This window comes from Theropithecus gelada, chromosome 11 (assembly GCF_003255815.1).
Source record: "Theropithecus gelada isolate Dixy chromosome 11, Tgel_1.0, whole genome shotgun sequence".
Taxonomy (NCBI): Eukaryota; Metazoa; Chordata; class Mammalia; order Primates; family Cercopithecidae; genus Theropithecus; species Theropithecus gelada.
Window position 1 is genome coordinate 16,274,676 of NC_037679.1, and position 27,948 is coordinate 16,302,623.

Sequence of the window (27,948 nt, forward strand, 5' to 3'; positions counted from 1 at the left end):
GAAGGACCTTCTGTCCCTTCCTGCCTCTCTGAAGACTTCTGCCCCTTCCTGCCTCTCTCCTCTCTACTCCCACCCTGGCACCCAGGTTCCTGCCTCCTCGCTTCTGCCTGTCTCCCTGGGTGTCTCTGCCTCTGCCTCATCCTCTCAGCACCCGGTCCTTTTCCTGACTCGTGTGTGTGGTTGTCACATCCCATATCTATCTGTCCATTTCTTTGTATGTGCCCCTGCTCGTCTTCTGGGCTGCCAGTGACAGCATACACCTGTGTGTGTCTCAGTGTGTGTGTCCACCTCTGTGGGTGTTTGCTTTCTGCCAAGACAAGGAGAGGGTGAGCGCACTGAGCAGCTGTCTGGATGTGCTTGTCTGGGTGCAGGTGTGCTCCTCTGTTGCTGTGCTCCTGTGTCAGGGTGCCGCTAAGTGTGTGCCTGTCTCTGTATTTCGCTCTGTGTGCCCTGTCCCCGTGAATGCATCTGCATGCATCCCTGGGGTGGGCTCTCAAGGGATGTGTCTGTCTCTCGGTCTCTTTGCTTGTCCCTATCTCTCACTGTCTAGGTGTTGGTCATACCACATCCTCAGCCACAGTCTCAGAGCATAGCAACAGCTGACAGCTGAAGCTTCCCGGGCAGGAGAGAGAGAGAGAGGCTGTGGGGAGGAGGGAACCGAGGAAGAAACAGAGAAGAGGATGGGGACAGAGGGCTGGGGCTGGGGACAGAGACAAGGACAGAGATAGGGAAAGGGACAAGGATCTAGAAGAGCTGGTAGTGAAAGATGGGACGGCGGGAGGGAAGGAACAGAGACTGCACCAAGAGGCCGGGCAGGCAGCGCTGAGAGGGATTTCCTGCCCAGCCCTTACGTAGGGGTGCGCTGGGCCTCGTGGGGGTCAGTGGTGGGGGCGAGGGGCAAAGGTGAACAGCCGGTCTAGCCGAGGGGTCCTGAGACCGCAGAGGCGCGGTGAGGCGGGGACAGGGCGGCAGGCGCCGTTTGTCAGCCCTATTGACAGACGTGATGGGGTTTCCGTCCGTGATCAATGATTCTCATCTCCGGGCCGAATAAGCCGCGGGGCGCCCATCCATCCCCGTCAGCATCGCGCGGCGGCAGCCACCCGAGGCCCCGCCCGTCCCCACCTCGGCCCCTGCCCTGGGCCTGCCCCTATCCACCTCGGCCCTGAACAAGGCAGAGGCCCGGGGCATGGAGGGCCTCGCCGGGCCCGGCTCCGCGGCACCCCCACTCCGGGTGCACAGGCCCGGAGCCCAGAGCCCCACGCCCTGCCCCTTTTCTCCTGGGCGCACAGACGCGGCCTCTCGGGGGCCCAGTGCCTGAGCCCCTCGACCCCCTCCGCTTCGCACCTGGGCCAGGGGCGTGTCTGGGGTGTGTCGGAGTGAAAGTCACCTTCGGTGCCCCCAGCTGGGCGGGAGGGGGCGCGCGGGGCGCGGCCGGGATTGGAGCGCCGCGGAGCCCCGCCCCCCGCCCGCGGAGTCAGACCCAACTTTCTCCCCCGCCCGCGCCCCGCCCCCAGCGCCGGCTCCGCGCCTCGCGCCTAGTCCGCGGGCCGCGCCGCCGCTCCCGCCGCTCCCGCCGCTCCCGCAGCCGCCCTGCTGCCCGCCTGCCCGCCCAGAGCCCCGCGCCCCTAGGCCTGGCTCCGGCCTGCCCGGGACCCGCCCCGCCCGCCCCGCCCGCCCCGCTCAGCCGCTAGAGAAGATGCGGCTGCTCCCGGAATGGTTCCTCTTGCTCTTTGGCCCGTGGCTCCTTAAGAAGGTAAGGGTGGCAGGGTTGGGGCGCGAGCGCGGGGGTCCGGGACGCGAAGGTCCCAGTGTGCTAGGGGCTCCGTGCGCCCGCCCCGCCCCCAGCTCCGAGCGTCCCAACTTTGCGCGGCGCGGGGGACGCGGACAGACAGACTGCCGGATTCAGGACGGGCACTCTCCTAGCGCAAGTTGGCTGAGGCTTGGAGAGGGTGCCGGGCGGTGGTCCCCCTAGGAGCCGGCTTCAGGCGCGGCGGGGGAGGGGACGAAGCCCGACCCGCGAGTGCGCCAGACAGAGCGGGAGTGCGAGACAGACAGACAAGCCAGCAGGGCGTCAGCCTTGCCGTCTTTCCGCGCCAGTCTCGCTCGCCTGCCTCACTGTCTGTCTGTCCTTCCACCCATCCACCCCCGCCTTCCCATTTCTCTTCTCTGCACTTGTCACCATGCCAGGTGGGCTCCGTGTCGGGAGCATCCCTGGCCCGAGCACACGCGCACACACGGACTCAGGCAGACGGCTGAACTTGGCTACAGCCAGCCTCCCATCACATTTCCCACGGAGACACCATCTCCCCTGCACGACCTCACAGACACACCCCCCTCTCGTGCCCCACTGAAGGGGGAGGCTGTCTGGAAGGGGAGTCTCTCCTCCCGTGCCCTCCCTGCCTCCAACCCCACTCCAAGGCCTGTTTCCCTAAGGCTCTTGGGCAAAGAGCCAGAGGCTAAGGGGACTCAGACTTGATCTGCCTCCTTCCTGACTTGGAGGCTTCAACCCGCGAACATGGTGTGCTCCTATGTACTGGGTGGAGGGCGTGGGTCACCGTGTGCACCTGTGTTCATGTGTCCAGGGAAGCCAGACTTGGCTATCCAGTACTGGGGCCCAGGTTACATGTGTATACTGGTGTGGCGTGTGGTGTTGGCTTTGCATGAGTGAGTGCCAGTGCCTGCCTCACAGTGCAGCCATCTGTCTATGCCCCTGGTGTGTGCCCTCAATGGGGGGCCCAGACCCCAGTCCCCCATTTTCCTTCTACCAGCCTCCCCTGCCTATGTCTTCCCTGTTTTCTGCCCCCCAACTGTGACCTCCCTAGTTTGGGGGCAGGCAGGTCATTCCCCAAACCCTCACTTTCTGTACCCCCAGCCTCTGTAGAGTCTAGAAGGGGTATATTTCTCCCCCCAACACTTGGACCTCTGCCTGTTCAGCCAAATCACACTGGGCAAACTCCAGCAGGGCAGGGGCTGCCCCAGTGAAGCTAGCGTCAGAACTCCCTGGCCCTCCCAGCCCTGCCTGGTGACCTTGAGGGGCTGGAAGGTAGGCAGAGGAGCCCCTCCATGAAAACTGCTTCCGCTAGCAGGAGCTTCTCATGGACTTGCTGCACAGGTCTGTCCTTAGTGGACTGGAGGGGTGGGGGGTCTGTGCCCTACCACCCACCCACCCATGGATGAAGGCCTGGGGTCAAAAGGTGGTAGGTATGGCATTCCCTTGCCCCTCCTTTCCACTTCCTCCCACCTCATCTCCACTCTCCCCGGCAAATAAACTCCCCTGTGGACAGATCCGGTTTAATTTCCTTTGCCCCCTGAGGGGGAATGAAACATCTGGTGGAGACTTGAGGGAGAGTGAGCTGGAGGATATGAGCGATGGGATCTATCTGAGTGTGTGTGAGAGAGCTGCAGCTGTGGGGCCTCGGTGTTGGAGTCAACAGGGAGAGTGGATCTGCTGTTTAGTCCAGCTTATGTGCATGTGAGAATGTGTTTACGTGTGTACACACTGCAGGTGTATGGATATGTATAGCTGCATGGGGAGGTATGTGTATAGGAGTGTTTGTGTGTCCAAATACTTGTGTGTGCTTCTGTGCACTTGTGAGTGTGGTGTATTCATGTGTATTCCCTGGGGTTTCTGGTGCATCTGTGTGCTGGGGCCCATGTGTTGTCTGTATGAGTCTCTGGGGTTTGTGAGTGTGTTTCTGTGTGCTTGTGATTGTGAGTGCATTTGAGTGTGCTATGAGATTGTGAGTCTCAGGATGTGTTTATGTATCTGAGTGTGGCTTATGTGTGTGCGTGCTCAGGGATGTCTTGGTGCCAGCACTGGGAGTGGGCAAAAGGTGAGGCTGATCCTGGGTAAGAGGTAGGTAGGGGACAGTTTACAGGGCAACTCTTTGGCAACCCTAACCATGAATGGCTGACACCTCTGCCTCTCTGGTCCTGCTTGCTCACCCTCCTCCAGGTTTCTCTCCCTTCCTCCTCGCTCCAGGCTTCCCATCTCTCAGAGCCTGGGACTCCTGGCTTCTACTGCCTCTGGGGTTCTGGCCTCTCAGCCAGGGATTCTTCAGGATCTTTCTCATACAGTCTCTGACTCCTTTCCCTCTCGGTCTCTGTCTCCCCGACCTCTTGCCAAAGCAGCTGCCTACAGGGAGAAGCAGCAGGCGATCAATAGTCACTAATCACTAATTACTAATTACTAATTACTAATTAGCTGGGGGAGGGCAGGGGCGGGGCCCTGTGGGACCTGCCAGCTCTATCCCACCTCAGGAAAGGATTAGGCCTGATTCTCTCAGAGCTGGCTGGTCGAAGCCCTTCAGCCAGCTACCCCCTCCTGCCTCCACACCCTCCTCTAGCCCCCCAGCTAATCTCTGGCTGGGCCACTTAGGCACGCACAGCCTGGGCTAGGGCCCAGAGCTGCTGGCGGGGATTTGGGGGTAATCAGGGGCCGCAGCTGGGCCAGGGGGACAGGGGAGGGCCTGCTGTGACAGCTCCCTTGGGCCAGAGCCTGCAGTGGAAGCTTCACATTCCTAATAGGAGGGGCACGCGTCAGAAAGGAGAATTTAGAATGTCAGGGTTGGGATGGGTGGAGGAGCTGGAGACCCAGGAGCGGGTGACTGGGGAAGAGGTGAGGTAATAAGGTCAGAAGCAAGGCAAAGAGGGCTCAGGGAGGAGGTAATTGGAGAGAGACAACACAAACGTCTAAAGAAAGCAGGTAAGTGGGGGGACCTCACAGGGGTCAGAGATGGAGTAATTGGCAAGGAGATGGGGAACTTTGGATCTAGTCCTGCAACTCAAGATGTGTGGGATCCGTGAGGGACAGGGCAACAGAGATGGGTCAGAGTCATAGGAGAGGGGTCCCAGGGCTCAGGCGCAGGCAGGAGTCGCAGGGCGTGGGGTGGGAAGCAGCTGCCCAGTGGGGATGGGGAGCAGGGAGTGCTGCCTTGAGCGCTGGAAATTGGCGCGGCTCCCCCTCTCCCCGGCCTGCCCCTCCTCCACCTCCACCCCGCCCACTCCCCCTCCGGCTCCGGCTTCGGGAAATTACATCCCCGCTCCGCGGCTCCCCCCAACCCCCACCGCGCCCCGGAGCCGGTGCCTTTATAGGCACATTTATTGCAATAATAAAGTGAGGCGCGGGGCGGGGGGCGGGGGGCAGCCGTTCCCGCGGGGATCGCGCTGGCTCTAGGAAGCAGGGAAATAAAATAAAATAAAATAAAATCAAAATTCAGATAACGGTGAGCCTTGCGCGGCAGGCTGAGAGAAGGCAGGCAGGCGGGGGTAAAGAGAGGGGGCGTCCAGCCCAAGGGCAGAGCCCACCCCACCCCACCAGCGGTCCCCGCCCCCTCATGCCGTGGTAGGGACTGGAAAGAGGTGTCTTTGCTTCAACCTGCCTGGCCCCCTCCCACAGCCTGATCCTGCCTGGTCTTTGCCTTGCCCTCTGGCTCCTCTCCTATACCTGTCCTCAGCCCCTGTCTCTGTCCCCATCTCCTGTGTCTTCCCTTGTCCCCCATTTCCCATTCCAGTCTTCCTTCCTGTCTCCCATCCCCATCTCCTGGGTCTCTGCATCCATCCCTGTTTCTGCCCAGTAACCATTCGAATCCCCCATCTCTGTTTTGCCCCCACCCTGACCCCATCCCTGCCTGTCCCCTGTCCCTATCCCTCATCCACCATTCCTGTCCCCATGCTTCTTCTTGGACTGTTCTGTAGCCCATCTTCACTCCTCTGGTCCTTACCCCATCCACATCTCTGTCTCTGCCCCACGCCTGGCCACCATTTCTGTTCTCTTTCTCATCGCTGTCCCCAGGCCTATCCTTATTGTATCCTCATCCCTGTACCCTGTATCTGTGCCTGCTAGTCCCCAATCCCAGTCCCCCATCCCAGTCCCCCCACCCACCCCCATCTCAGTCCTCACCCCAGGCTGTCCTGTCCACCCCACCTCTGTCCTCACCCACATCTCTATCCCTGGTTCCCAGCCAGACTCCACCAACCCCGACTGCGGCACCCCTGCCTCTTTCTAGGTGCAGGGGCTCAGGATGCTCTTTTCTCCCCTTCCCAGCCCAGGCCTGTACTGTCCCTTCCCCCGGCCAGATCCTGGGAGCACCCTGCCTGACCCAGGTGGCAGGGGAGAAGCAACCGACCAGTCTGGAGGCCCAGGGGAGGTGCACCCTGCAATGCGGCTGGGGGGCTGACAGCCTGATCCTCCCCCAATCTCAGCAGTGACATCCCCAAAGAGCCACTCCCTGAAGTGGAGTTTGTTGCCCCCAACAACAGGAGGCCACCTCAATTCCCCGCAGGTGCGTGGGCCCGCTGCCTCACGGGCAAAGCGCTCCTGGTGCAGTTCCCCCTGCCCCCACCCCCGGCATGGGCCTGAAGGAGCCTGTTGAACCCCCCAGCTGCTGCGCACCTCCACCCCGCCCCCGCGCCGACAGCAGCGCTAGCCTCTCCCCTCCGCAAATGTCACCGCGCCCAATTAGCTTAATTAAGCCAGTTCTGGAGCAAGGGGGACCCCTCCTCGGACAACATCCTGCTCCCACCCTCAGCCATGGAGGTGGGTGACAAGAGCTCTGGGCAGAGAGGAGCTCCTTACCACCTGCCTTCCCGACTCACCCACCTCCCCCCATGTCGCTGAAGACAGACAACCTGAAGGACGGCAGGAGAAAACCACAGACAGAAAGAGGGAGAAAATCAGAATCACGGGAGAAGGAAATTTGAGACAGAGACAGTGAGAAAAGAGACTGAGAGACAAAAGAGACTGAGAGAATGGGGAGAGAGAGATGGAAAAATAGCGCAAGAGGGAGAGAGAGCACGAGCAATCAAGGGAGCCAGAGGGAGGATTTTATTTTATTTTATTCCATGTTCCCATTTCTCGGCTCGTTTCCTCACAGACTCTCACCCCTCCCTGTCCGAACTCCCCCACAAGGTCGCTTCAGCCGTGCCCCCCCAACTCTTCTTTTTTATCTTGGCTGTCTACAGCAGTGGGTGGGGGCGGGAGTGCCCAAAGCCAGGGGATTTGCCAGGATCAGAGAAGCACAGACGGCACTTTGTCTGAGATCAGAGATGGGGGTGACACCCTCGCACCTCTCCTTACCCTGCTGAACCTCCTCCCCTCTCCCTGCCCCTGACTTCTACCCCCTGCCCCTGCCTGGTAGAAGTCACTGGCCTGAATCACCCCAGCCAGGTTCTGACTGGGTACAAGACACAGGGGTGCTCTGGTCTGCTGGGAGGAGATGGCTTGGAGGCATTTTGGGTCAAAACATCTGACGGCATGGGGATAGTGGGGACCTGGACGACTGCGCTTCTGGAAAGAACAACGGTTGGGTGAGATTAGGGATCGGAGTTCAAATGGCTTTCCCAGGAAACCTAACCTCCCTCCCCCAATGCCCTCTCTCAGGTTCAGGCCCTGCCCTCTGCAAGCCCACTTCTGGGACCTCTTCTCCCTCCCACTGTACCCTGGGACCCCTCCCTCCACCCCCTCTAAGGCCCACCCTCCAGGTGTTAGCTGCCGGCTTAAGCCTGTCTGTGGGAGTCAATCATTCTTGCCACCCCCGCCCCCTCACCTGGGCTGGGAGGAGGGATGGATGGAAGGGGGAATGAGGGGGGCGATAAATATGTATGATGAGCGGGTGGCGGCAGCATTAATAACCCGGGATCACAGTGCGGCGGGGACGGATCAGGATCAGGCGGTAGAGATTCTAGCCCAGCAGCTTGGCTCTGCTATTCCTGTCCCCAGTGACACTGAGTGTGTACACATGGGTGTGGGCAAACAGAGGGGGGCACCCATGCTTCCTGGCCTCCTTACGTACCCACAGCACAGCCTGCGGGCCAGTGTGGGACACCTCCCCAGAGACCACTCAGATATAATTGACATGCATATATGTTGTCCCCATCAGAACACAGCGAGATCACACTTGTTCTGTGACTACGGATACACCCCCTTTAGAAAGAGCTTGATACTTGGGCAGAGGATGACAGGGGCTTACACAGGAAAGGTGACACCTCCAGACAACCACATATAGCTACCCTCAGACCGCTATACACAGCCATACAGCCAACCCAGACACACAACCACACCAGCCACACAGACACCACTCCACAAATTGACACACACACAGCCAATCCAGGCACATACACATAGTCACCACCGATTTACACAACAGACACGCAGCCATGACAAGCAGCCACACACACACAGGCTCCTCAGACTCATATCCATGGGCACCCAGACACACAGCCACCACAGCCACACACACACATGTACAGACCACACGCACACAACCATTTGGGGCTAACAGAGACACAAGAACCCCAGGTTGACACACATGGTACTGCTTCCCCCCACGGGACCTGTGCACAGTCAGGGCCACAGCACACGGCGGTGGCGGTTAGCTCAGGCTGACTGACACACTCTGACATGCAGCTCCTCTCTCGCCTGCTCCCCTCGCTGGAGCGGCATCTCCATATTTCTTCCTCTTGCTTCCTTTCTGTCTCCTTCACTCCCAGCCACCCCCACTCACCCCTGCCCCAGATAATTGATGGCCTGGGCCTGGCCCGGCCGCTCCTGCCTCTCTATCCATCTTGTCCTCGAGCCCCTGCTGTCTCTGAGATCAGTGGCCACCTGAGACACACAGAAAGGGTGGGAGCAGGAGGGGGCTCCTCAGCCCCCTTGGAGCCCAGGGAAAGAATGACCAGGCGGCCTCCACCAGAGTGGAGTGCTGGGGACTGGGAGGTATGCCTAGGCTTTCCTCCTCTGCTCAACTGGTTCCCAGCACTCACTCCTTGCAGGCCATTTGGGGCTGAGGCCCAGGTGGGGGCTTTCGTCTCTGAGGTCTTGGAGCCTCTTTCTTTTTCTTTTCTTTTTTTTAAAGGGAGTCTCGCTCTGTCGCCCAGGCTGGGGTGCAGTGGTGCGATCTAGGCTCACTCCAACCTCCACCTATCGGGTTCCAGCGATTCTTCCACCTCAGCCTCCCGCCGCCTAATTTTAGTAGAGATGAGGGTTCTCCATGTTGGCCAGGCTGGTCTCGAACTCCTGACCTCAGGCGATCTGCCCACCTCGGCCCCCCAAAATGCTGGGATTACAGGTATGAGTCACCGCGAGTGCCGGCCTGGAGCCTCTTTCTTGATGCTGGATGTTAACTGGTCACAGCCTCTCTGGCTCAGTTTGCTCAAAGTCCAGTCCCTCCCTGGCTCATTACTGGAACCAACCAGGGGCCGGGCCAAGAAAGATAAGCCAGGATCCAGAGCTCCACTCCCTACTCACGTTCACACTGGCTTTGGGTTTTTGGCCCTCATTGGAGCTCTGTGGGCACAGGAGGATTCTTGACGTCATTTCACAGATGTGCAAACTGAGGCCCACATAAATGAAGTGACTGGGCCAAGACCACATGACTTGAAAGGGCTGCAGGTCTCCTCCAAAGCACACTCTCTGCCCCCTGCGGTACTGTGTGGTTCCATTTGGTCTCCTAGCGGCTGTGGAAAGGGGCTGGTGTGATAGGGCTCTGATGGGATGGCGGGGGACAACCCCAGCGTCTCTCTCTCCTCTTTCTTCGTGCACAGGCGGTCAATGCCCAGATACCAGAGTCCGGAAGGCCCCAGTACCTGGAGCTGCGCCCCGCCGCGGCCGGAGCGGGCGCCCCCGGCCAGCAGCTCCCAGCGCTAAGGTCTTCCGACGGCCTAGGCGCCGGTCGCGCCTGGAGCTGGGCCTGGCCGACCAACCACACTGCGGCGCTGGCCCAAGCAGGGGCAGCCGGGGCGTTGCCAGCGCAGCGCACCAAGAGGAAGCCGTCCATCAAGGCGGCCCGCGCCAAAAAGATCTTCGGCTGGGGGGACTTCTACTTTCGGGTGCATACCCTCAAGTTTTCACTGCTGGTGACCGGCAAGATTGTGGACCATGTGAATGGTACCTTCAGTGTGTACTTCCGCCACAACTCGTCCAGCCTGGGCAACCTCAGTGTCAGCATCGTGCCACCCTCCAAGCGTGTCGAGTTCGGGGGAGTCTGGCTGCCCGGGCCTGTCCCCCACCCTCTGCAGTCTACGCTCGCCCTGGAGGGGGTGCTTCCTGGGCTGGGGCCCCCGCTGGGGATGGCAGCAGCAGCAGCAGCAGGGCCGGGCTCCTTCGGGGGCGCACTGGCAGGGCCGCTTGGGGGCGCGTTGGGAGTGCCTGGGGCCAAAGAGTCGCGCGCTTTCAATTGCCACGTGGAGTATGAGAAGACAAACCGCGCGCGCAAGCACCGCCCGTGCTTGTACGACCCATCGCAGGTGTGCTTCACCGAGCACACGCAGAGCCAGGCCGCCTGGCTCTGTGCCAAGCCCTTCAAAGTCATCTGTATCTTCGTCTCTTTCCTCAGCTTTGACTACAAACTGGTGCAGAAGGTGTGCCCAGACTATAACTTCCAGAGTGAGCACCCCTACTTTGGATAGCGCCCCTCCCCAGCTCCAGCCCTGAGCCTCGTGCCAAATCCCAGCCTCACTAGGTGGGACCCCCTTCCCAGTGTTCTGCCGCTCCTGTGGCCATGTCGCCCACTCCTTCCACTCTGGGGGCGGAGGGGAACGGCCCTCTCGGGACCCTTAGCTAACGTGGGTGCCCTTTTCCTTATGCGGAGTGCCCGTGAGGCTGGGGTAGCCCCTTCCAATGCACCCCAAAGTGAAAGGGGTAAGAGTGCAGCCCCAGAATAGGTGGGGCTTGGAGGTGGTCCCAATGTCCCCTAGGTCCACAGTGGGTCCCCTTTTCACCCTTAGCGCTAGGTTGCACACTCCCTTTCCCCGCAGCTTTAATAACTCCTGGCCTGGCACCCTCACCCCGCCCTGACTTTCCTATCCCCCAGCGCTTGTCCTGCTCCACCCTGCCCCGCCTAAGACTGTAAAGGCCTAAAAACCTCAGCCTGTCCTCCCACCTTTCTGCCTGCCATATGCCTGTCCCCTTTTCCTCCAAACCCCATTAGGGTACCGGAAGCAGAACCCCTGGGCTGAGGCGCTGGCCCCGGCCCCTGCCCCTGCCCGCCCCTTTCCAGTCCCTGCAGTCCAGCTCCACCTGGCCTCTCCTGCTGCTTCCTCTCTGTGATATTTTTTTCTACGCCAAAACAGACGGGAAAGGGAACAAAATAAAGTGAAATCCAATACACGCCTGTGTGAGACCTTTGTAGGGAGTGGGGAGGTGGTGTGGGGTTTCTCTCTGTTAGAGACCTGGCCAGGGCCTTCTCCCTCAGCGGCTCGTGGGGAAACCAAGGCAAAGACTGACAGAGCTAGCACCTTGGAAGTCACCAAAGACCGGATCAAAAAGAGCTGAGGGTTACCCTCGGGGTAGGAGCCCCGCCTGAGGTTGGGATTCTCCTCCAGAGGTGGGCGAAGGGAAGCTGCAGCAAGTGGGATGCAGATGAGACCTGAGTGGGGCTCACCAGCGGATGATTTGGGGAAGGAGGTGTAAGACCTTGAATGGGATGGAGATGCAGGGACAGTGTAAGCAGAGCGCTGACAACCTGCTAAGCTCCACCGGGCCGGCGGAGGTGGTGGCAGGTTGGGAGGGAGGGGGAACGGTGTTTGCGGCATCTGGAGTCATCGATCTTCCTTTTCCTTCCTAATTTCGTGGGCGCTGAGTTTGCAGACGGAGGAGGTGGGGAGGGAGCTTTGGGATGAGGGGGTGGGGGAAGGGACCAGCGCGGGTTTGGAGGGCGGGGCCCGTGGCTGCTACTTGCCACTAGCAAACACGGCCCCCTTTAGCCAGCTGCCCATCCTCCCCCAACCCGCGCCTCCGGCTCCCTCCTGCAGCCGAGGCTGCTAATTTTATCCGCCGCCCCCCCCTCCCCCGACCCTGGCCTGGGCGTTAATTGGCTGCGGCTTCATTAGCGGTTCTCAGCTCAGCCGCCCCCCTCCCCTTGGGACCCCTGGCTGGAGGAGGGAGGGGGAGCGGTGCCGACAAGCTGAGGCACCCAGGAACTCCTCATCTTTGCCTTGATTCCGGGGTCAGGGTGCCCACTGGAAGGGCAGTGTTCCCCAGGGGCTTGCCCACTGGCTCCAGCCTGAAACTGAGTCAGACACAGGTCTGACCCAGACATATCTGGGAGTGAAAAGTCAGTAAGCAGAAAATAAATATCTGCTGGCTGGATGGCTGAATAACAGGGTCAACTGAAAGAGGAGGGAGATCGGGAATGGTTCTGCATCCGAGATTGGCCAAAAGCAGAAGAACCCGGAAGTCTTCTAACACCAGGCTTATTGCTGGAAACACCTGAGAAAAGCTGAGCCTAGAGTGGCAGGGAAGGAGGTTCCAGCTAAGGGGAGATTTCTAAGGGCTGGTATGAGAGCCAGGTGGGAATGGCTGGAATTAACAAATTAGCCCATCTGGGCCTTAGTTTCCTCACTTGTGAAGCCACAGTAAAACAGTGTGTGGTGGGGATTCAATGAGGCTTTTCCTGTGAACATGTCGCTGTGCTGGATTGTCCTCCCCTCTTCCTCTGCCTCCTCCTCCTCTTCCTCATACATCTGGACATCTGAGAGCAGAGTTAGGTGTCCCTGCCTGTCATTGCACTTGTCACACGTTGTTACCTGTTCACCTGTTGGTATCCTAGCAGCCAGTGAGCTCTTCATATATCTCCAGGGCTATGGAATGCCTGGCATAAAGAGCTCAATATGTCTGTTGAATGAATGAATAACATTGCTACATAAGGCAATGATTCGCAAAACCACTGCTTATCAGGCTGGTCCAAGTGCAGTGATGTTTACAACTAATTGATCACAATCAGTTACAGGTTTCTTTGTTCCTTCTTCACTCCCACTGCTTCACTTGACTGGCCTTTAAAAAACAATTTTTTTGGCAAGGCGCGGTGGTTCACGCCTGTAATCCCAGCACTTTGGGAGGCCGAGGCAGGCAGATCACCTGAGGTCAGGAGTTCAAGATCAGCCTGGCCAACATGGTGAAACCCTGTCTCTACTAAAAATATAGCGGCCGGGCGCGGTGGCTCAAGCCTGTAATCCCAGCACTTTGGGAGGCCGAGATGGGCGGATCACGAGGTCAGGAGATCGAGACCATCTTGGCTAACAGGGTGAAACCCCGTCTCTACTAAAAAATACAAAAAGCTAGCCAGGCGAGGTGGCGGACGCCTGTAGTCTCAGGTACTTGGGAGGCTGAGGCAGGAGAATGGCGTGAACCCGGGAGGCGGAGCTTGCAGTGAGCTGAGATCCGGCCACTGCACTCCAGCCTGGGCGACAGAGCGAGACTCCGTCTCAAAAAAAATAAAAAATAAAAAAAAATAAAAAAAATAAAAATTAGCCAGACATGGTGGTGGGCACCTGTAATCCCAGCTACTCAGGAGGCTGAGGTAGGGAGAATTGTTTGAACCCAGAGGCAGAGGTTGAAGTGAGTGAAGATCATGCCACTGTACTCCAGCCTGGGTGACAGAGTGAGACTCCGTCTCAAAAAAGAAAACAAAAAAAATTTTTTTTTTTTTTTTAAGACAGTCTTGCTCTCTCACTCAGGCTGGAGTGCAGTGGCTTGATCATGGCTCACCTTGAACTCCTGGGCTCAAGTGACCCTCCTCCCCCAACCTTCCCAGTAGCTGGGACTGCATGCACATACCACCATGCCTAGCTAATTTTAAATTTTTTCTTTTGTAGAGATGGGGTCTCACGATGTTGACCAGGCTGGTTTAGAACTCCTGGCCTCAAGAGCTCCTCCTGCCTCAGCCTCCCAAAGTGCTGGGATTACAGGCATGAGCCACCATGCCTGGCCAAAAAGATTTTTTAATTAAAAAAAAAAAAACTTGGCTAATCAGAACCAATGAGGAGAGGTTTACTTGTGTGACAGCATAAGTGGGCAAATGTCTACTCTTTGAGATCCATTGAATTAGAACCTCTGAAAACAGACCCCACACACATATTTATATCATATTTTCCAACCCATTCTGTTGCCAAGGTTTGGGAACCTACTCCTGGAGGGGTCGATGAATTCCACTCCCAAGGGTTTCCTCCAGATGAAGTCAGGCTAAAAGGAAGATCCCTTCCATTCTCAAAGATCTATAGCCCTGGGGGAAAAAGCAGAGACCACTTACTCCTGGGACATCAAGAGATGGACAGGTAACAAAATGGGACAAGTGAACAACAGGAGGGGCACCTTCCTCTGCTCCCAGATGTCTGAGGAGAAAGAGGAGATGCCATGTAGGAGGCAGGTCTGTGGATCAGAGGAAGAGGGGAGGACAATCCGTGACAGCGCATGTTCACAGGAAAAGCCTCATTGAATCCTCACCACACAGTATTTTCTTGTGGCTTTACCAGGGAGGAAACTGAAGCCCACATAGGCTAATGCACCAGTCCCAGAGCTGGAACTTGAAGTCAGGTCTCCGACCCTTCTAAACCATGGTGCTTTCCAGTGCGCCATAGCTCTCTATCTTGTGTGGGGGTCCAGATCTCCTGGAGTCTAATAATGCTAGCTAGATATTCAGTAGGCACCCAATAAACGTTTGTCTTGACAACAAACAGAGGGAAAACAAACAAACCCTGAAAAGCTTCAGGACAGTAAGGAGAGGGGCCGGCACTGGACCTCGGTTTTTTTGTTTTTTGTTTTTTGTTTTCCAGGCAAGGGCCTCTAACCCTGGAGCTGCAGACGAGAATTGTAGAGGAAAAAAACCGGGGAGGCTGAGAACTACAATTCCCAAAAGGCCACAAGGGCGCCACCATTACGCATGCGTAGGTCCCTCCCCTTAGCCTTGGAGTCTCAGCGCGCTCTTCTCGCGCATGCGTTCTCCGAACGGTCTTCTTCCGACAGCTTAGTGCCCTAGACCAGAGTTGGTGGCTGGACCTCCTGCGACTTCCGAGTTGCGATGCTGTACTTCTCTTTGTTCTGGGCGGCTCGGGTAAGAATGGGGCTCCAGATGCTGGGTAATCAGTGGAAAGGAAGCTCTTCTCCTACCTTAGTTACTAGTCACAAACTCTGGGGTTCTCTTGGCTTTTCCACGCACGTGGACTGGGGCCTCAGGGAGCGGACGTGTAACTAGGGAATCCCCAAGACCCGTGGGCGCGCGTAGGGTTAACTGCGAGCCTGTCCTCATTCTGGCGATCAGACGCCCCAGGGCCTCGTGACCGCCCATTTCACGTGGCATTAGGGGAGAGGACAGCCCCGGATGCCCCGCGGACCCCGTGCTGGCGAATGAGTGGAGTTCTCGGCCTGGCCTCACAAGCTGAGCCTTTTCGGGCAGCTCTGAGCCCTGCAGATGATGCAACCGAGCCTCACTGCTTGCGTCAGACAGGGGTCCCGGCGGCAGTGAGGGCTGGAAGGAGGTGGAACGGGTAGGGGGCTAAGTAAGGGGAAAGGGTATTGGCTTACTCTCGGGCAGATCCCCACCCCCACCACTCCCACACAGCTCTTCCCCAGGGACTGCTAAAGGTCTACCCTCCCACCTCCATTGCTCTACAGCCTGTGGCCTCAGCCCTTGCCAACTCTGCTTCTCCCCACGCTGACTGGGGTATCAGTTTATGGTGCCCTGCAGGAAGACCTTCTTGTTCCTGTGGGTGGGAAGGTTCTGGAATCTCAGTGGCCCTCTCTGGAGTTAGGGAGACATAGGCTTTTGGAGGACAAACTTTGCCAAGTGGTTCATGGAGTGAGCTGGTGGGAGATTTCTGAGGTGCGGTGCAGTGAATGGAACAAATCAGAACCACCCCCTGGACGTTGGCCTCAAGCTTGGCTCCAGAACTGGCTTTCGAAGGTGGAGGTGGGGGTAGTTAGAACTGAAACAGGCTGGCTGGACAACTGGCTGCAAGGTGTGGCCTTACAAGCATGAGTGAGGGTGGCTGGGAGACGATTCGTCCAGACTGTTGTGATTTCACCCTGACTTTTCCTGCCTCTAGCCTCTGCAGAGATGGGGGCAGCTGGTCAGGATGGCCATTCGGGCTCAGCACAGCAAGGCAGCCCAGACTCAGACTGGGGAAGCAAACAGGGGCTGGACAGGCCAGGAGAGCCTGTCGGACAGTGATCCTGAGATGTGGGAGTTGCTGCAGAGGGAGAAGGACAGGCAGTGTCGTGGCCTGGAGCTCATTGCCTCAGAGGTGGGACCTGGGGAGATGGGCAGGGGTTGGGCCACCATGGGTACAGAAAGTAACAAAGTTATCTTAACTGATATTTCTCCAAAACCCCTTTTCACACTCAGGACCTTTCTTTGGGCTTTATCTTCCTTTCTTATCTCTCTGAAGCAAAGGCAGGGCAAGTCCAGTTTATGGGGTTAGGGCATTAGGGAGCCTCCAGGGTCCCTACAGTCTCATCTGATCCCTTCCTTCCTTCCTCCTGTGAGGAAGGAGGAGCCTAGAAGCACAAGTTTGAGTGGGTAGGTGGCACTGAGGGGCCACCGCTCATGACAGCTGGGTTTCTGAGAATGCTGCCTCTGGCTTTGCCCCAGGCCTGGTGCTGAGTGAATGGAGCTTTCTGCAGGGAGTATCCCCGCTTTCAGCTCTGGCTCTGGCAGGGAGGGACTGTGGGAGTCCAGGGGAAGGGGCTCAATACCTTCTGACATTGCCCCCCACCACCCCAGAACTTCTGCAGCCGAGCTGCGCTGGAGGCCCTGGGGTCCTGTCTGAACAACAAGTACTCGGAGGGTTATCCTGGCAAGAGGTGAGGGCTGCAGGGCAGTGTCAGGGATGGTGCTCCCAGTGGGGGAACCCACCTGTACCTTCCCAGTGTTCATTGAGGAGTGAACTTCCCAGTCCTTTGCTGCTGGTTGAGAGACCTTTCTCTGCGCCCTTATTACCCCTCTCCCACGGCAGATATTATGGGGGAGCAGAGGTGGTGGATGAAATTGAGCTGCTGTGCCAGCGCCGGGCCTTGGAAGCCTTTGACCTGGATCCTGCACAGTGGGGAGTCAATGTCCAGCCCTACTCTGGGTCCCCAGCCAACCTGGCTGTCTATACAGCCCTTCTGCAACCTCATGACCGGATCATGGGGCTGGACCTGCCCGATGGGGGCCAGTGAGTATGGATGGGCTGGCTGATGGTCTTGGCGGGCAGGATTGGTGTGGGAAAGGAGTTATTTATTGAATACCTACTGTGGACCATACAGATGGAACAGGCCTTGCCCAGTCCTGCATGTCACAGTGGATGAGGAAGATAAGATCCCAGTTACAGTGCCTACCACAGAGTGGACAGAGCAGTGAGGCAGTGTGTGCTAGGACTGGTGTTCCGGGGACAGAGAACTGTGGAGTTGAAGGGAGCGGTTAAGTCTGGGAGTCCTTCCACCCAGGCCTCCTTACTTCCTCTCACTTCCCAGTCTCACCCACGGCTACATGTCTGACGTCAAGCGGATATCAGCCACGTCCATCTTCTTCGAGTCTATGCCCTATAAGCTCAATGTGAGTGCTCCAGGGTGTGGGGAGGGGCTCTTAGCCCTGGTGGGGGTCCTCTCCTGGAGAAGCTGAGGAACTGAAGTGCTGGGCTGTCCTTAGGGTCAAGGAGGAGAGTGAGCTGCCCTGCTTCCTTCTCAGGGCTTTAGCTGTTTGTGTGTCTGTCCAGCCCAAAACTGGCCTCATTGACTATGACCAGCTGGCACTGACTGCTCGACTTTTCCGACCGCGGCTCATCATAGCTGGCACCAGCGCCTATGCTCGCCTCATTGACTATGCCCGCATGAGAGAGGTTGGTGGGGGGCTGGAGACTGGGCACCTCCCCAGGGGGTGGTGAGGAGGTGTGAGAGGAGGGCAGCCTTGGGCAGGCCTCTCCAGGCCCTCCCCAGGCTGAGGCCTTGCCTCCGTACCTGCCCAGGTGTGTGATGAAGTCAAAGCACACCTGCTGGCAGACATGGCTCACATCAGTGGCCTGGTGGCTGCCAAGGTGATTCCCTCGCCTTTCAAGCACGCGGACATCGTCACCACCACTACTCACAAGACTCTTCGAGGGGCCAGGTCAGGCTCCCTGAGGTCGGGCCTTGCCTTTCCCTGCCTTCAGGCCTATTCCTGGGGCACCGTTGGCCTGGACCTGAGAGGAATTCATTCCCACCTGCAGCCCTTAAGATTCCTACCCAGTCTGTGACAGTTCTCCTTCTCTTCCCCATGGTAGCTATGCTCTGGCAGGGGGTTTGGGGATGGGATTGAGGGACTGATTCCCTTTACCACTGGAACCCAGTGTACCTAGCCCATGTGAGGTGTGCCCTTGGGGCCCAGGTCCACCAGCTTCCTCTGCCTTCTCTGTGCCTTGTCCTTCTTTTCAGCTTAGACTCTGACCACCCACCTCTCACACAGGTCAGGGCTCATCTTTTACCGGAAAGGGGTGAAGGCTGTGGACCCCAAGACTGGCCGGGAGATCCCTTACACATTTGAGGACCGAATCAACTTTGCTGTGTTCCCATCCCTGCAGGGGGGCCCCCACAATCATGCCATTGCTGCAGTAGCTGTGGCCCTAAAGCAGGTTGGGCATCCTGTCCCTGTAGGGTGTCGGGGGGCAATGGCCTGGAGGCTTAGGTCCTGCACCTTGCTAACTGATGCTGGGGCTGATGGAAGGGAAATGCCAGGATGGAAGGGGTCAAGGCTGGGGTCACAGAGCTATGCCAAGGGTGCAGGGCCAGAGGGTAGTGCAGGGCTTGGGTCCAGGCCTAGGGTCACAGCTGCTACTGTCTCATCTCCAGGCTTGCACCCCCATGTTCCGGGAGTACTCCCTGCAGGTTCTGAAGAATGCTCGGGCCATGGCGGATGCCCTGCTAGAGCGAGGCTACTCACTAGTATCAGGTGAGCCAGCAGGGGATGGGTGAGGGCCTCTGTAGCTTCAGGCAGAGGCCTAGGAGACTCACCACTCCCCATTTCTTACCCACCTTAGGTGGTACTGACAATCACCTGGTGCTGGTGGACCTGCGGCCCAAGGGCCTGGATGGAGCTCGGGCTGAGCGGGTGCTGGAGCTTGTATCCATCACTGCCAACAAGAACACCTGTCCTGGAGACCGAAGTGCCATCACACCGGGGGGCCTGCGGCTTGGTGAGACCTGGGGTTCGAGGAGGGAAGGGGCTCCCATGCTGGATGACTGCTGGGTGACCTTGGGCTATGCTCATCCCTCCCCCTGTGCCTCGTTCCAGGGGCCCCGGCCTTGACTTCTCGACAGTTCCGTGAGGATGACTTCCGGAGAGTTGTGGACTTTATAGATGAAGGGGTCAACATTGGCTTAGAGGTGAAGACCAAGACTGGTGAGTGAGCAAGAAGGAACCTGGGGCCAGCCAGTTCCCACTCACTGTCTGCTCCCTCCCCCAGCTGATCTCACTGCCTTCCCTAGAGCTCTGACCACTTGTTTCCTCACCCTCTCTCTCTAGCCAAGCTCCAGGATTTCAAATCCTTCCTGCTCAAGGACTCAGAAACAAGTCAGCGTCTGGCCGACCTCAGGCAACGGGTGGAGCAGTTTGCCAGGGGCTTCCCCATGCCTGGTTTTGATGAGCATTGAAGGCACCTGGGAAATGAGGCCCACAGACTGGAAGTTACTCTCCCTCCCCCTACCTGGGCCAGGGGAATAGAAAGCCTTTCTATTTTTTGGTGGGAGAGGGAAGACCTCTCACCTAGGGCAAGAGCCAGGTATAGTCCCCCTTCCCAGAATTTGTAACTGAGAAGATCTTTCCTTTTCCCTTTTTCAGTAACAAGACTTAGAAGGAGGGCCCAGGCACTTTCTGTTTGAACCCCCTGTCAGGATCACAGTGTCAGAGATGCGTGCTCCTTCTTGGGGAAGTTGGGGAGTGCCCTTCAGAGCCAGTGGCAGGCAGGGGTGGGTAGGCACCCTCCTTCCTGTTTTTATCTAATAAAATACCAACCTGCCCTGAGTTTCCATTACTGTGGGTGGGGTCCTCTGGGCCAAACAGTGATTTGTCTCTTTCAATGTGTACACTCCTCCCCTCCCACCACCTCTACCACAAGGACCCCCGGGGCTGAAGCCTCCTCTCTCTGTCTGTGATCAGAGCCGACACCAGACGTGATTAGCAGGCGCAGCAAATTCAATTTGTTAAATGAAATTGTATTTTGCCCACGGCTGCTTCTGTTTGATCCCTGGGGACAGAGGGGAGCAAGGGAGGGGAGCAGCAAGGGGAGGCCCAGGTATGGGGCTGGAGGGGGTACTGATGGCAGCGACAGGCAGCGGGCTTGGGCAGGGAGGAGTGCGCTGCACCTCAGGAGGCAAAGGTGCCCCAGCCTAGGCAGGCCCTGGACCAGCCGGAGCTGAGCAGCACCGCCCCTGGGCTGGCTCCCAGAGCCTGGGCGAACGTGGAGCCCGCCACGTCTCTTGGCACTCAGAGGTCCCTGCTTCTTGTTGGCTCACGTAGGCCACGCTCAACACGTAGCCTCTGTGCCACACCCTTCGAGGCCTGGGTACGAGGGCAGAGGGGCTAGTCTGGGCTCTTTTGATGGACCCCTGCTGGTGCTGCCTGCCTCCTCCTCCCCCACGTGGGACTCAAGCCAAGGGTCAGAGGCGCTTCCGCTGCTGGGAGCAAGGGAGGAGAGTAGGAGTGGAGCAGCCTCCCCTCTGCGTGGGAACCTGGCCTGTGTGAGCAGGAGCAGGACAGGGTGGCCAGACTGACGCCTTGGGGCCTGAGGGGAGGAGTGGAAGAAGTGGATGGGCTGGCTGTCCGTGGTTTGCATGGCACTGGCAGCCCGGCCTGGCTTAGAAGTCCGGCCGGTCCTTCTTTAGCTTCTTATAGTCAGTGGAAACTGCAAGGAACTAAGAGGAGAGGGAAAGGGGGTTGCGCTGAGTGCTCCAAGCCTCCCTTTGCTTATGGTACGGGAGTTGTGGGTCACCGGACCAGGAGGTAAGAGGATGGGGGGGGGTGACCCTAGAGCCATCAAGAGGTACCTTGTATTGGTCATTGGGACTCAGGCGGTTCCAGGGCTCCGGGTTGTTCTTTCTGTCCCAGCTGTGGAGCAGGAAGGGGAGGGTTAGGGTCTCCTCCCTGGGACCCAGGACTCTGTAACCCAATTTGACCCTCAAGCTCCAGCTAGAGGCTCTGGCCCCACCCCGGTACTCCTGCCTCCTGCCCTGGGGGTCCCATTTCCCAGGATTGACAAAGGAAGGGTCGTATTAGCAGATGCTGACAAGTGAGACAAGAAGCCTGTCACCATTGTCAGCATGGGACTGGGTGGCAAACTGACAACGGGGCCCAGGGACTCCCACTTGCTACCTGCCACCCTAGGTTAACCCTAAGAGCAGAGTAGTGGGAATCAGAGATCCCAAGGGGCTGGGTTTCTGGTGATGTGCCAGGAATTATAAAGCCGTTGGTGCGCCTTTCACTTCCGGACCCCCTCCGCGGGCCGGGTGTGAAATCTCCGCCCCATACTGGTCCCCAATGCCACCCCCAGCAGCTCACCCAGCCACCCCCAGTGCTCTGGCAAGGACTTAGAGGTACCCAAAAGCCCGAGCCCGCCGCTGGCGGAGCAGCGTCGTCATGGCAACCAGGCCGGGGAGAGGGGGAGAGGCGTTGGTTCCGCATTTCAGGGCGGGCCAAGCTGAGGAGTGAGCAGTCAGGTGGGCTGGAGGGGATAAAGCGGTCTCCCAGGTCAGTGGGCTCCAGCCCTGAGATGCGGGTTGGTACAGTCGAAGGTGCATGCAGCAGGTCATGGGATCCCTACTAGGGCCGCCTATTTCCACCGCATCTTGCCTCACCCAGCCCCCACTGAGCATCCCAAGCCCGGCCTTTACCAGACGTCGGGGCTGCGCAGGGCGAGTCGCAGCAAGTAGAGCCCAGCGCTGCCCATGCCCAGGCAGATGAAGCCAATCATCGGGATGATCTGCGGGGAAGATGAAGAGCACTTCTGGGGTCAGCTCTCTCCCCGCAGTCACCCTTCACAAGTTTTTGTGCCTACCCCAACCCCACCCCGGGTCTGGTGCTCCCTCCCTGGAAATCTCCTACAACCATATTTCCTGGCATGGTCTCCCTCACCCTACAGCAATCCTGTCCAAGGTAGTAGATTTGTGGGACACAGGGACTTTTCGGAGAGAGACTGGGGTAACCTTAGGGGAAGATTATGAGCGCTGAGGGACCTGGGCACAAGGCAAGGCACTGGGGGATTTGAAGGGTGGGGCAGCAGGAGAGTTAGGAGTTAGAATCAGAGGTTCTGAGGACGGGACTCACCCCTGGATGTCTTTTGATCTGCTGGTAGAAGCGGGCCCCAAGACTGGCTCCTGCCATATCGTTTTTCCAGTGTCTGGTCTTCTCCAGTGGCTCTGTCCTCTCCCTCCTCCTGGGATCCCGCCCCTGAGTGGGGAGGGATCAGCCCAGCCCAGAGCAGCTTAGCTTGGCCCAGCCTGTGCTTCTTTGGACTCGCCCCACCCCAACTTAGCTCACTTTCTCCTCAATTCCAGGCCCAAAGCCTGGAGGGGAATTGTCTGGGAGCCAAGTGGTTTCTGCTCTCCCATTCTCTCCTCCAGATGCCTGCACCCGGACCAAGAGACACCATCATTCTTGGGGCTTTTGGCATCTGAGGGAAGGACCTCACTGGCATAGGACCCCATAAGATGTAGGAGGAGGCATGGTCATGGAACGGGCACTTAGCAAAATGCATGTGTAGAGTGTTCACAGCTGGGACCAGGAGGGGCCAGGGCCAATGAGGCCATGTGCAACACTTCCCTGACACCCCTAGAGCTGTCCAGGAGCAGGTCCTGAGAACCCTAGTTCTGTCCCCTTCACAGTACAGTGGGGGAAGGAGGAAGACAGGCCCACACCATAAAGCTCCCCCAGCCCCTCTTGTTCTGAGTGGTTTCTTCAGGTTGTGGTTGAACTGGAATCGTGGTTGGAGGCTGGAAGAACCAGGTGTATCTTAATCATGGCTCAGGATCAGGATGGAATATGCCAGTTTATTTATTCTACCACAGTCATGGCAGTGGCGCTTGAGAGACTTGCTTGCTCTGCCTACCTGGGGTAGGGTAAAGGTGGGGCCGCCCAAGGAGGCCATCCCCTTCCTCTGGCTGTGGGATGGAGAGGAAGGGAATGGAGTGGGGGAAACAGGAAAGATCAGACAGATGTGGAAAGAGAACAAGACACAGACACAGAACTGCCAGCGATTCCCTCCTGTCCTCAACCATCTCAGGTGGGTGCTATGCTGCCGCGGTTGGGAAGCCCACAACCCCCGTCTCTGGGGAATTTGGGTCTTAGGGACGCAGGAACCGAGTCCTAATATCTCTCCCCACTCCCACCATAACCTCCACCACCCCCTCCCTCCTTGCTGCTGAACCTGCAGAGCACCCCCCACCTCCCCTTCCAGAGCCTGCCCTGTGGAGGGCGCGGGCGGGAGCCAGTTATGCACCTATGGCTGGGATCCTCGGGGTACAGGGAGGGAGAGGGCGCTTTCTAGGGTCCCCCTCCCTTTCCTTAGCACTGATACCTCCACCGCCCCCTACTCTGACAAGCGCGGCTGTAATTAGGCTGCAGGGTCCCGGGCTCTCCGCCTCCCTCCGGCGGATAATGAGATAAAGTGTCAGAGACACGGCGAGAACAAAGAGACAGAGACTCGCTGCGATTTGTGTGGAGGGCGGGAGAGCGGGGCTGACGGGATGTCAGAGCCTCCAGCAGCCCAGCCCTCCCAGAGAAGAGCCCGCGCCTCCAGGGCCCAGGAAGGGAGGGTGTGTCCTGTCACCAGCGTACCCCAGCCCTCCAGTCTCTGGGACCAAAAAGCAACCCCAGAGCTCGAACTTGAGCGGCCGCACAGCTGGGCTGCACATCTGGTTCTCTGTGGCACAGCTGGGGAGCAAGGACGCGGGAATGGACGCCTGGTCCTTGCGCCTTTGCTCACGAGCCCTTGCCTGCCTCCTTGGGCCCTTTCGTCTGAGTTCCGGTGATCCCGGCCAGGTCCCACATTCTCTGTCACACTCCTTTTCCAGGGCCGCCGCTGTTCCTCCGGCCTTGGGCCTCCGCCAAGCTCACCGAGCTGCCACGTTACATTATTACCTCCGCTCCGCCTCTCCGCCACTCTTTGACCCTTCTCCTGCTTCTGGTCCCTGTCTCTGTGAACTTATTTCTAATCCCCCTTCCATCTTTGGTTCCCGTCTCTGGCTGGCCCATGGGGCCGATCTGGAACACAGGACTCCTTGAGTTCCGGATCCCATCTCTCCTGGCTCCCCACACTTTCCCACCACGAGGACTCAGGCCACGCTGGCCCAGCGGGGTGAGGAACCGCAGGAGTCATTAGCCACAGATTAGGCGCGGCCCGGGATCCCGCTGGGACTGGACTCCAAGCGCTAACCCACACCAGGATCCCAATCCGCGCGCTGGCTGCACAGCGGGTCAAAGGCAGCGGGACTCAGCTGATTCAGCGTGTTGCAGGGGCCGTGGGCACGGGCGCCCCCTGGAGGCCGAGGGGCCCCCAAGCTCGGGGAAGAGGCCTTGGGCACCCCCTATCCGGCAGTGCCGACCCTGCACTCCCGGCATTCGGGCAGCTAAGTTGGTGCCTGGAGTCTCCGTCCACGCCCAGCGAGTCACTCCGCCACTCCCGCCGCCAAGACAGTGGGTCCCGCAGCCTCCACTCTTCTCGTGTGAGATGGGACCGGAGGGCGGAGAGGGGACGCGGAAGCTCCTGTCTCGCCAGCCACAATCAGCACCCAGGGTTCAGGCGGGTTCCTCTTCTGGGGCTGGGCAGACTCAGATGCCTGGGGGCGGGGGAGGCGGGGGCTTCATCTCTGCTTCTGGGCTGCAAATTCGAGATTGCCCTAAACCCTCTGACCCGGCCTGTCCTAGCCTCTCACTGCCCTTCTTTCTGCCTCTTGTTCGGGCGGTCTGTCTGCTTCCTCTCTCTGGGTATGTCCATCTCTCTCTTCCTTATCATTCTGGCTGTGTCTGTCTGCTCTCTTGCTGCCTTCCCTACCTGGCTTTGTCCCTCTGCATCGGTTTCTCTGTGTCTCTCTGTGTCTCGCTCCCTCCCTTCACATCTCTCCATCTAACTGTGTCTCTCTTTACTAATGCCTCTCTTTGTCTCTGTCTTTATTTCTGTCTCTCCCCGACCCCATTCCCCAGCTCTATTCCTATTCTCTGGGTTGCTACTTCTGGGGACTGCAGCAGCCCAACAGGGCAGCCCGGGGACGCCTCGGGGCACTGCCCAGGGTCCTCCTCCTCAGTGCCCAGGGTCCTCCTCCTGGTCACCTCCACATGCCCGTCACCTCCGCGCAGCGTTGGTCTTCCCGCCGCGGCTGTGGGACGTGGAGGGGCGCCCGGGAGGGAAGACACAGGGCCCAGCATCTGCTCGGGAGCCCCGGGGCCCCTGACCCCCTCTGCCATTATTAAGGGTGCCGGTTCCTGAGGCACCGAGATGATCATGATTGCATCAGCCAGACAGAAGCGAAGCCGGGAGCTGCGCGGTGAGGGAGCAAGTGAGACAAAGACGCCCGCGCCATCTGTTTATGCAAAGCGCTCTCCGCCGGCCACCCCGGCTTCCGGCTCCTGGCCGGGCTTGGGGCAAGGGTCATAAGCCCATTCCCACCAGGCGCCCCCACCGCGCCTTGGCTTCCCCTCTCCTCAGCACCCAGAGGGGCCGCGGGGCGAGCGGAACGGAGAAGGGGCGGGGGTATTGATGTGATTGGAGCGGACGCGGCTGTTTCTTCAATAATGGATGGAGATGATGCGGACGGCGAAGCCGAGCTGGCCGGGAGAGGAGAGAGGAATAGAAATGGGGAAAGGAAGGAGTGGGGGCGGGAGACTCACTCCGGCGCGCGCGCGCGTGCGCACGTGCGTCACACTGTCATTCGGATACACGCCGCCGCGCGGCTCACACCCAGGCACACGCCCACGCATTGTCACCGAGACACACATACCTGCAGGCGGAGACGCGATAGCAACACACACTCCCCGCTGGCTCTTCCTGATTTTCACACATACCTGCAGGCGGAGACGCACGGAAACGCCCCCACGCAGAGGCACATCCGGGCAAAATCACCCAGATGGGAGCTGGGGAGCGGGAAGTGGACAAACCCGACAGATATAGACACACTCGGGGCACAGACACACACCCGGACACAGAGTCGGACACACCTGGGGCTCAGGTGGACACACCTCACATGCCCAGGGAACAAACGGACACACACAAACCACACGCCGGGGATACAGACGTCCATAATTGCCAGGGGCACGGAGAGACCACCCACACCCACTCAGAGGCTAGCACACTTTAGTATATGCAAGAGTTGCCATCTGTGCCCTGCAGGGTGGAATGTGGCAGGGAGGTCCTCAGGGTCTCCGGAGCAGGCCTCGTTAACCTAGCAGTATAATGAAGTCTTGGTGACAGGAGGCGCCTGGGGCTGTGGACTAAGAGGCCCGTGCGCCAGGGCTTAGCTGCCTGCAAGCTTCCTTGACTGGCCCCTAGGGAGCGTGGTGTCGATGTTGGGCCGCCCCTGAGCAGCAGACCCGGGGGACCCCACAGACCCAAATCGGGCAGTTTGGTGGAGGGAGAACCCAAAGGGAACATTGGAGCTGCACCAGAAGATTCTCAGGATCCCCAACACGGCTGCCAGTGGGGTTTATAGAGAGGGTCACTCTGTACTCTGCCCTTTCCCCCCGTGCTGCCCAGTCTTCCAACTTCAAGGGGCACGTGTGTGTGTGTGCGCGCGCGCGCGCGCTGAGTGGGCAGTGGAGGAGGTTGGGGTGCGGGTTGTCTTGTACCCCAGTACCGGCCCTTCCTCGGATCTGTTTTCAATTCATTCTGCTCCTTGGCCCAGACTTATGACCTTTGCAGCGTGCGGCAGTATCATCCATCACCTAGGCGCCGCTTACGGGGATGAAGGGCGCTGGGAGCTCACACAGGGTCGCTGTCACGCCTACCGCGCTCTCTGGGGACCTGCTCTCTGGCCCGCAGGCCAGGGCTTAACAGTCTTGGTGAGTACTGAGGGGAGGGTGTGACCATGGGGCTCCATCGGGACACTGGGTCACATGTCCCCACCCCTGGTACCCTAGCACCCCTCCTTCAAGTTCAGCACAGCCTGTTTCCCCGCTTTTCCCGCCCCCCTTCTCTCGGGCCCTTTGCTTAATTTCCTATTAACTGCTGATAAATCCAATTAAACCGCCGCTCTAATTAGGGACAGCTGCCGGCTCAGTGAGGCTAGGGAGGGGGGCGCCCCCCGAGTGTAGGGAGAGAACAGCCGTTCTCCCTGCTCCTCGGCATCCGCACACCAGCACTGCCGCCCAATGAGCCAGTAAATTGGTTTTGCCTGAGCATTGATGGGGGGCCCTCTCGAGGATCTCGGGGGGGCTCTGGTTTTGAGTCCCTCAGACCTTGATGAATAGAGACGACCCGAGCCCTCGCGGTCCCTCCCCTCATACATTCCTGTTAGGTGGATTTCAAGGAAGGATGAGGACAGAAGGCTTGATTTGCGTGTGGTTGGTGTGTGTGTTTGCTTGTGATCTGCTCCTATTCCAGCTCAATCGCGATTAAAGGGGGGTTTTCTTTAATGACTCCACCTCCACCCCCTCAGGCATCCGGGACCGTCAAGGGCAAAGGGAACAGAAAACTGAACCCGGTCCTGCAGTCTTCTTGTGTGCTTCCCTACCCCCATCACACCTCAGCCTTCTGGAAGGGGGGCGCGCCTGTCCCAGGCCCTCCTCCCAGCTGAGTCTCGGCCCTCCCCCCGCCAGCAGCAGATGGTGCCCGGGCTCCCGCTGCCAACCTTGCTAGGCGGTGCCAACCTCAGTCCTGGCAGACAACGGGCAGACGAGAAGAGGAGCTCCTGGCTGGCCAAGCCGACCCTCCCCCACCCGGCATCGAGCTCAAGACCCCCCCCCCACACGCTTGCCCCACTCCAGCGACCACTTCAGCCTCCCTCTCACTGGGTCCGCTCCCAGGTCCCCAAACTCCTCGTCTCCTTCTGCTCCCTTCCCCACACCTTCCCGCTCTTCGCCACCTGCCGCCCTGACCAGGGCCGGCGTATTTGCATATTTGCATATGCAAATAATAACATTTGCATACGGCGCTCCGCAGGGTGTCTCCGCGAGAGCCGGTTAGCTGTCTGCCCTCAGTCCTCACTCGGAACCTGTCGGAAAGGGTTAGGGCAGGGGC

The 27,948-nt window shown here is 58.9% G+C and overlaps 3 protein-coding genes across 12 annotated transcripts; 2 read left to right on the top strand and 1 right to left on the bottom strand.

Moving 5' to 3' along the window:
- Nucleotides 1-1,519: 1,519 nt before the first annotated feature.
- NXPH4 (neurexophilin 4) lies at nucleotides 1,520-11,107 on the top strand. The gene is made up of 2 exons (XM_025401885.1): nucleotides 1,520-1,753; nucleotides 9,544-11,107. The coding sequence occupies exons 1-2, from the start codon at nucleotides 1,697-1,699 to the stop codon at nucleotides 10,405-10,407; spliced, it is 921 nt and encodes a 306-aa protein (XP_025257670.1). The 5' UTR covers nucleotides 1,520-1,696; the 3' UTR covers nucleotides 10,408-11,107.
- Nucleotides 11,108-14,333: 3,226 nt separating this feature from the next.
- Nucleotides 14,334-19,951, top strand: SHMT2 (serine hydroxymethyltransferase 2). Of its 9 annotated transcripts, none has more exons than XM_025402617.1 (12): nucleotides 14,334-14,828; nucleotides 15,820-16,017; nucleotides 16,497-16,576; nucleotides 16,729-16,929; nucleotides 17,228-17,309; nucleotides 17,470-17,592; nucleotides 17,719-17,858; nucleotides 18,195-18,360; nucleotides 18,578-18,677; nucleotides 18,766-18,921; nucleotides 19,020-19,127; nucleotides 19,251-19,947. In XM_025402617.1, exons 1-12 carry the CDS (start codon nucleotides 14,796-14,798, stop codon nucleotides 19,376-19,378), a joined length of 1,515 nt encoding a protein of 504 aa, XP_025258402.1. In that variant the 5' UTR covers nucleotides 14,334-14,795; the 3' UTR covers nucleotides 19,379-19,947. The 9 variants fall into 9 exon arrangements, with proteins under 9 accessions (XP_025258402.1, XP_025258403.1, XP_025258407.1 ...); XM_025402618.1 differs by having other exon boundaries at nucleotides 17,500-17,592; nucleotides 19,251-19,945; XM_025402619.1 differs by lacking the exon at nucleotides 14,334-14,828 and adding an exon at nucleotides 15,062-15,261 and having other exon boundaries at nucleotides 19,251-19,945.
- Nucleotides 19,919-22,352, bottom strand: NDUFA4L2 (NDUFA4, mitochondrial complex associated like 2). 2 transcript variants are annotated; one of them, XM_025402626.1, is made up of 4 exons: nucleotides 22,047-22,352; nucleotides 21,614-21,702; nucleotides 20,771-20,831; nucleotides 19,919-20,638 (listed from the first exon to the last, which is right to left on the bottom strand). In XM_025402626.1, exons 1-4 carry the CDS (start codon nucleotides 22,101-22,103, stop codon nucleotides 20,582-20,584), a joined length of 264 nt encoding a protein of 87 aa, XP_025258411.1. In that variant the 5' UTR covers nucleotides 22,104-22,352; the 3' UTR covers nucleotides 19,919-20,581. The 2 variants fall into 2 exon arrangements, with proteins under 2 accessions (XP_025258411.1, XP_025258410.1); XM_025402625.1 differs by having other exon boundaries at nucleotides 19,919-20,831; nucleotides 22,047-22,144.
- Between the last annotated feature and the right edge of the window lie 5,596 nt (nucleotides 22,353-27,948).

Excerpts from the sequence above, each read along its gene's own strand:
- NXPH4 (XM_025401885.1), top strand. The coding sequence starts at position 1,697 with ATGCGGCTGCTCCCGGAATGGTTCCTCTTGCTCTTTGGCCCGTGGCTC. Across the intron at positions 1,754-9,543 it reads GCCCGTGGCTCCTTAAGAAG|GCGGTCAATGCCCAGATACC; the intron begins GTAAGGGTGGCA and ends CTTCGTGCACAG.
- SHMT2 (XM_025402616.1), top strand. The coding sequence starts at position 15,122 with ATGAGTGGAGTTCTCGGCCTGGCCTCACAAGCTGAGCCTTTTCGGGCA. Across the intron at positions 17,593-17,718 it reads ACTATGCCCGCATGAGAGAG|GTGTGTGATGAAGTCAAAGC; the intron begins GTTGGTGGGGGG and ends GTACCTGCCCAG. Across the intron at positions 18,922-19,019 it reads ACCGGGGGGCCTGCGGCTTG|GGGCCCCGGCCTTGACTTCT; the intron begins GTGAGACCTGGG and ends GCCTCGTTCCAG.
- NDUFA4L2 (XM_025402625.1), bottom strand. The coding sequence starts at position 22,103 with ATGGCAGGAGCCAGTCTTGGGGCCCGCTTCTACCAGCAGATCAAAAGA. Across the intron at positions 21,703-22,046 it reads AGATCAAAAGACATCCAGGG|ATCATCCCGATGATTGGCTT; the intron begins GTGAGTCCCGTC and ends TCTTCCCCGCAG. Across the intron at positions 20,832-21,613 it reads CTGCGCAGCCCCGACGTCTG|CTGGGACAGAAAGAACAACC; the intron begins GTAAAGGCCGGG and ends CCTGCTCCACAG.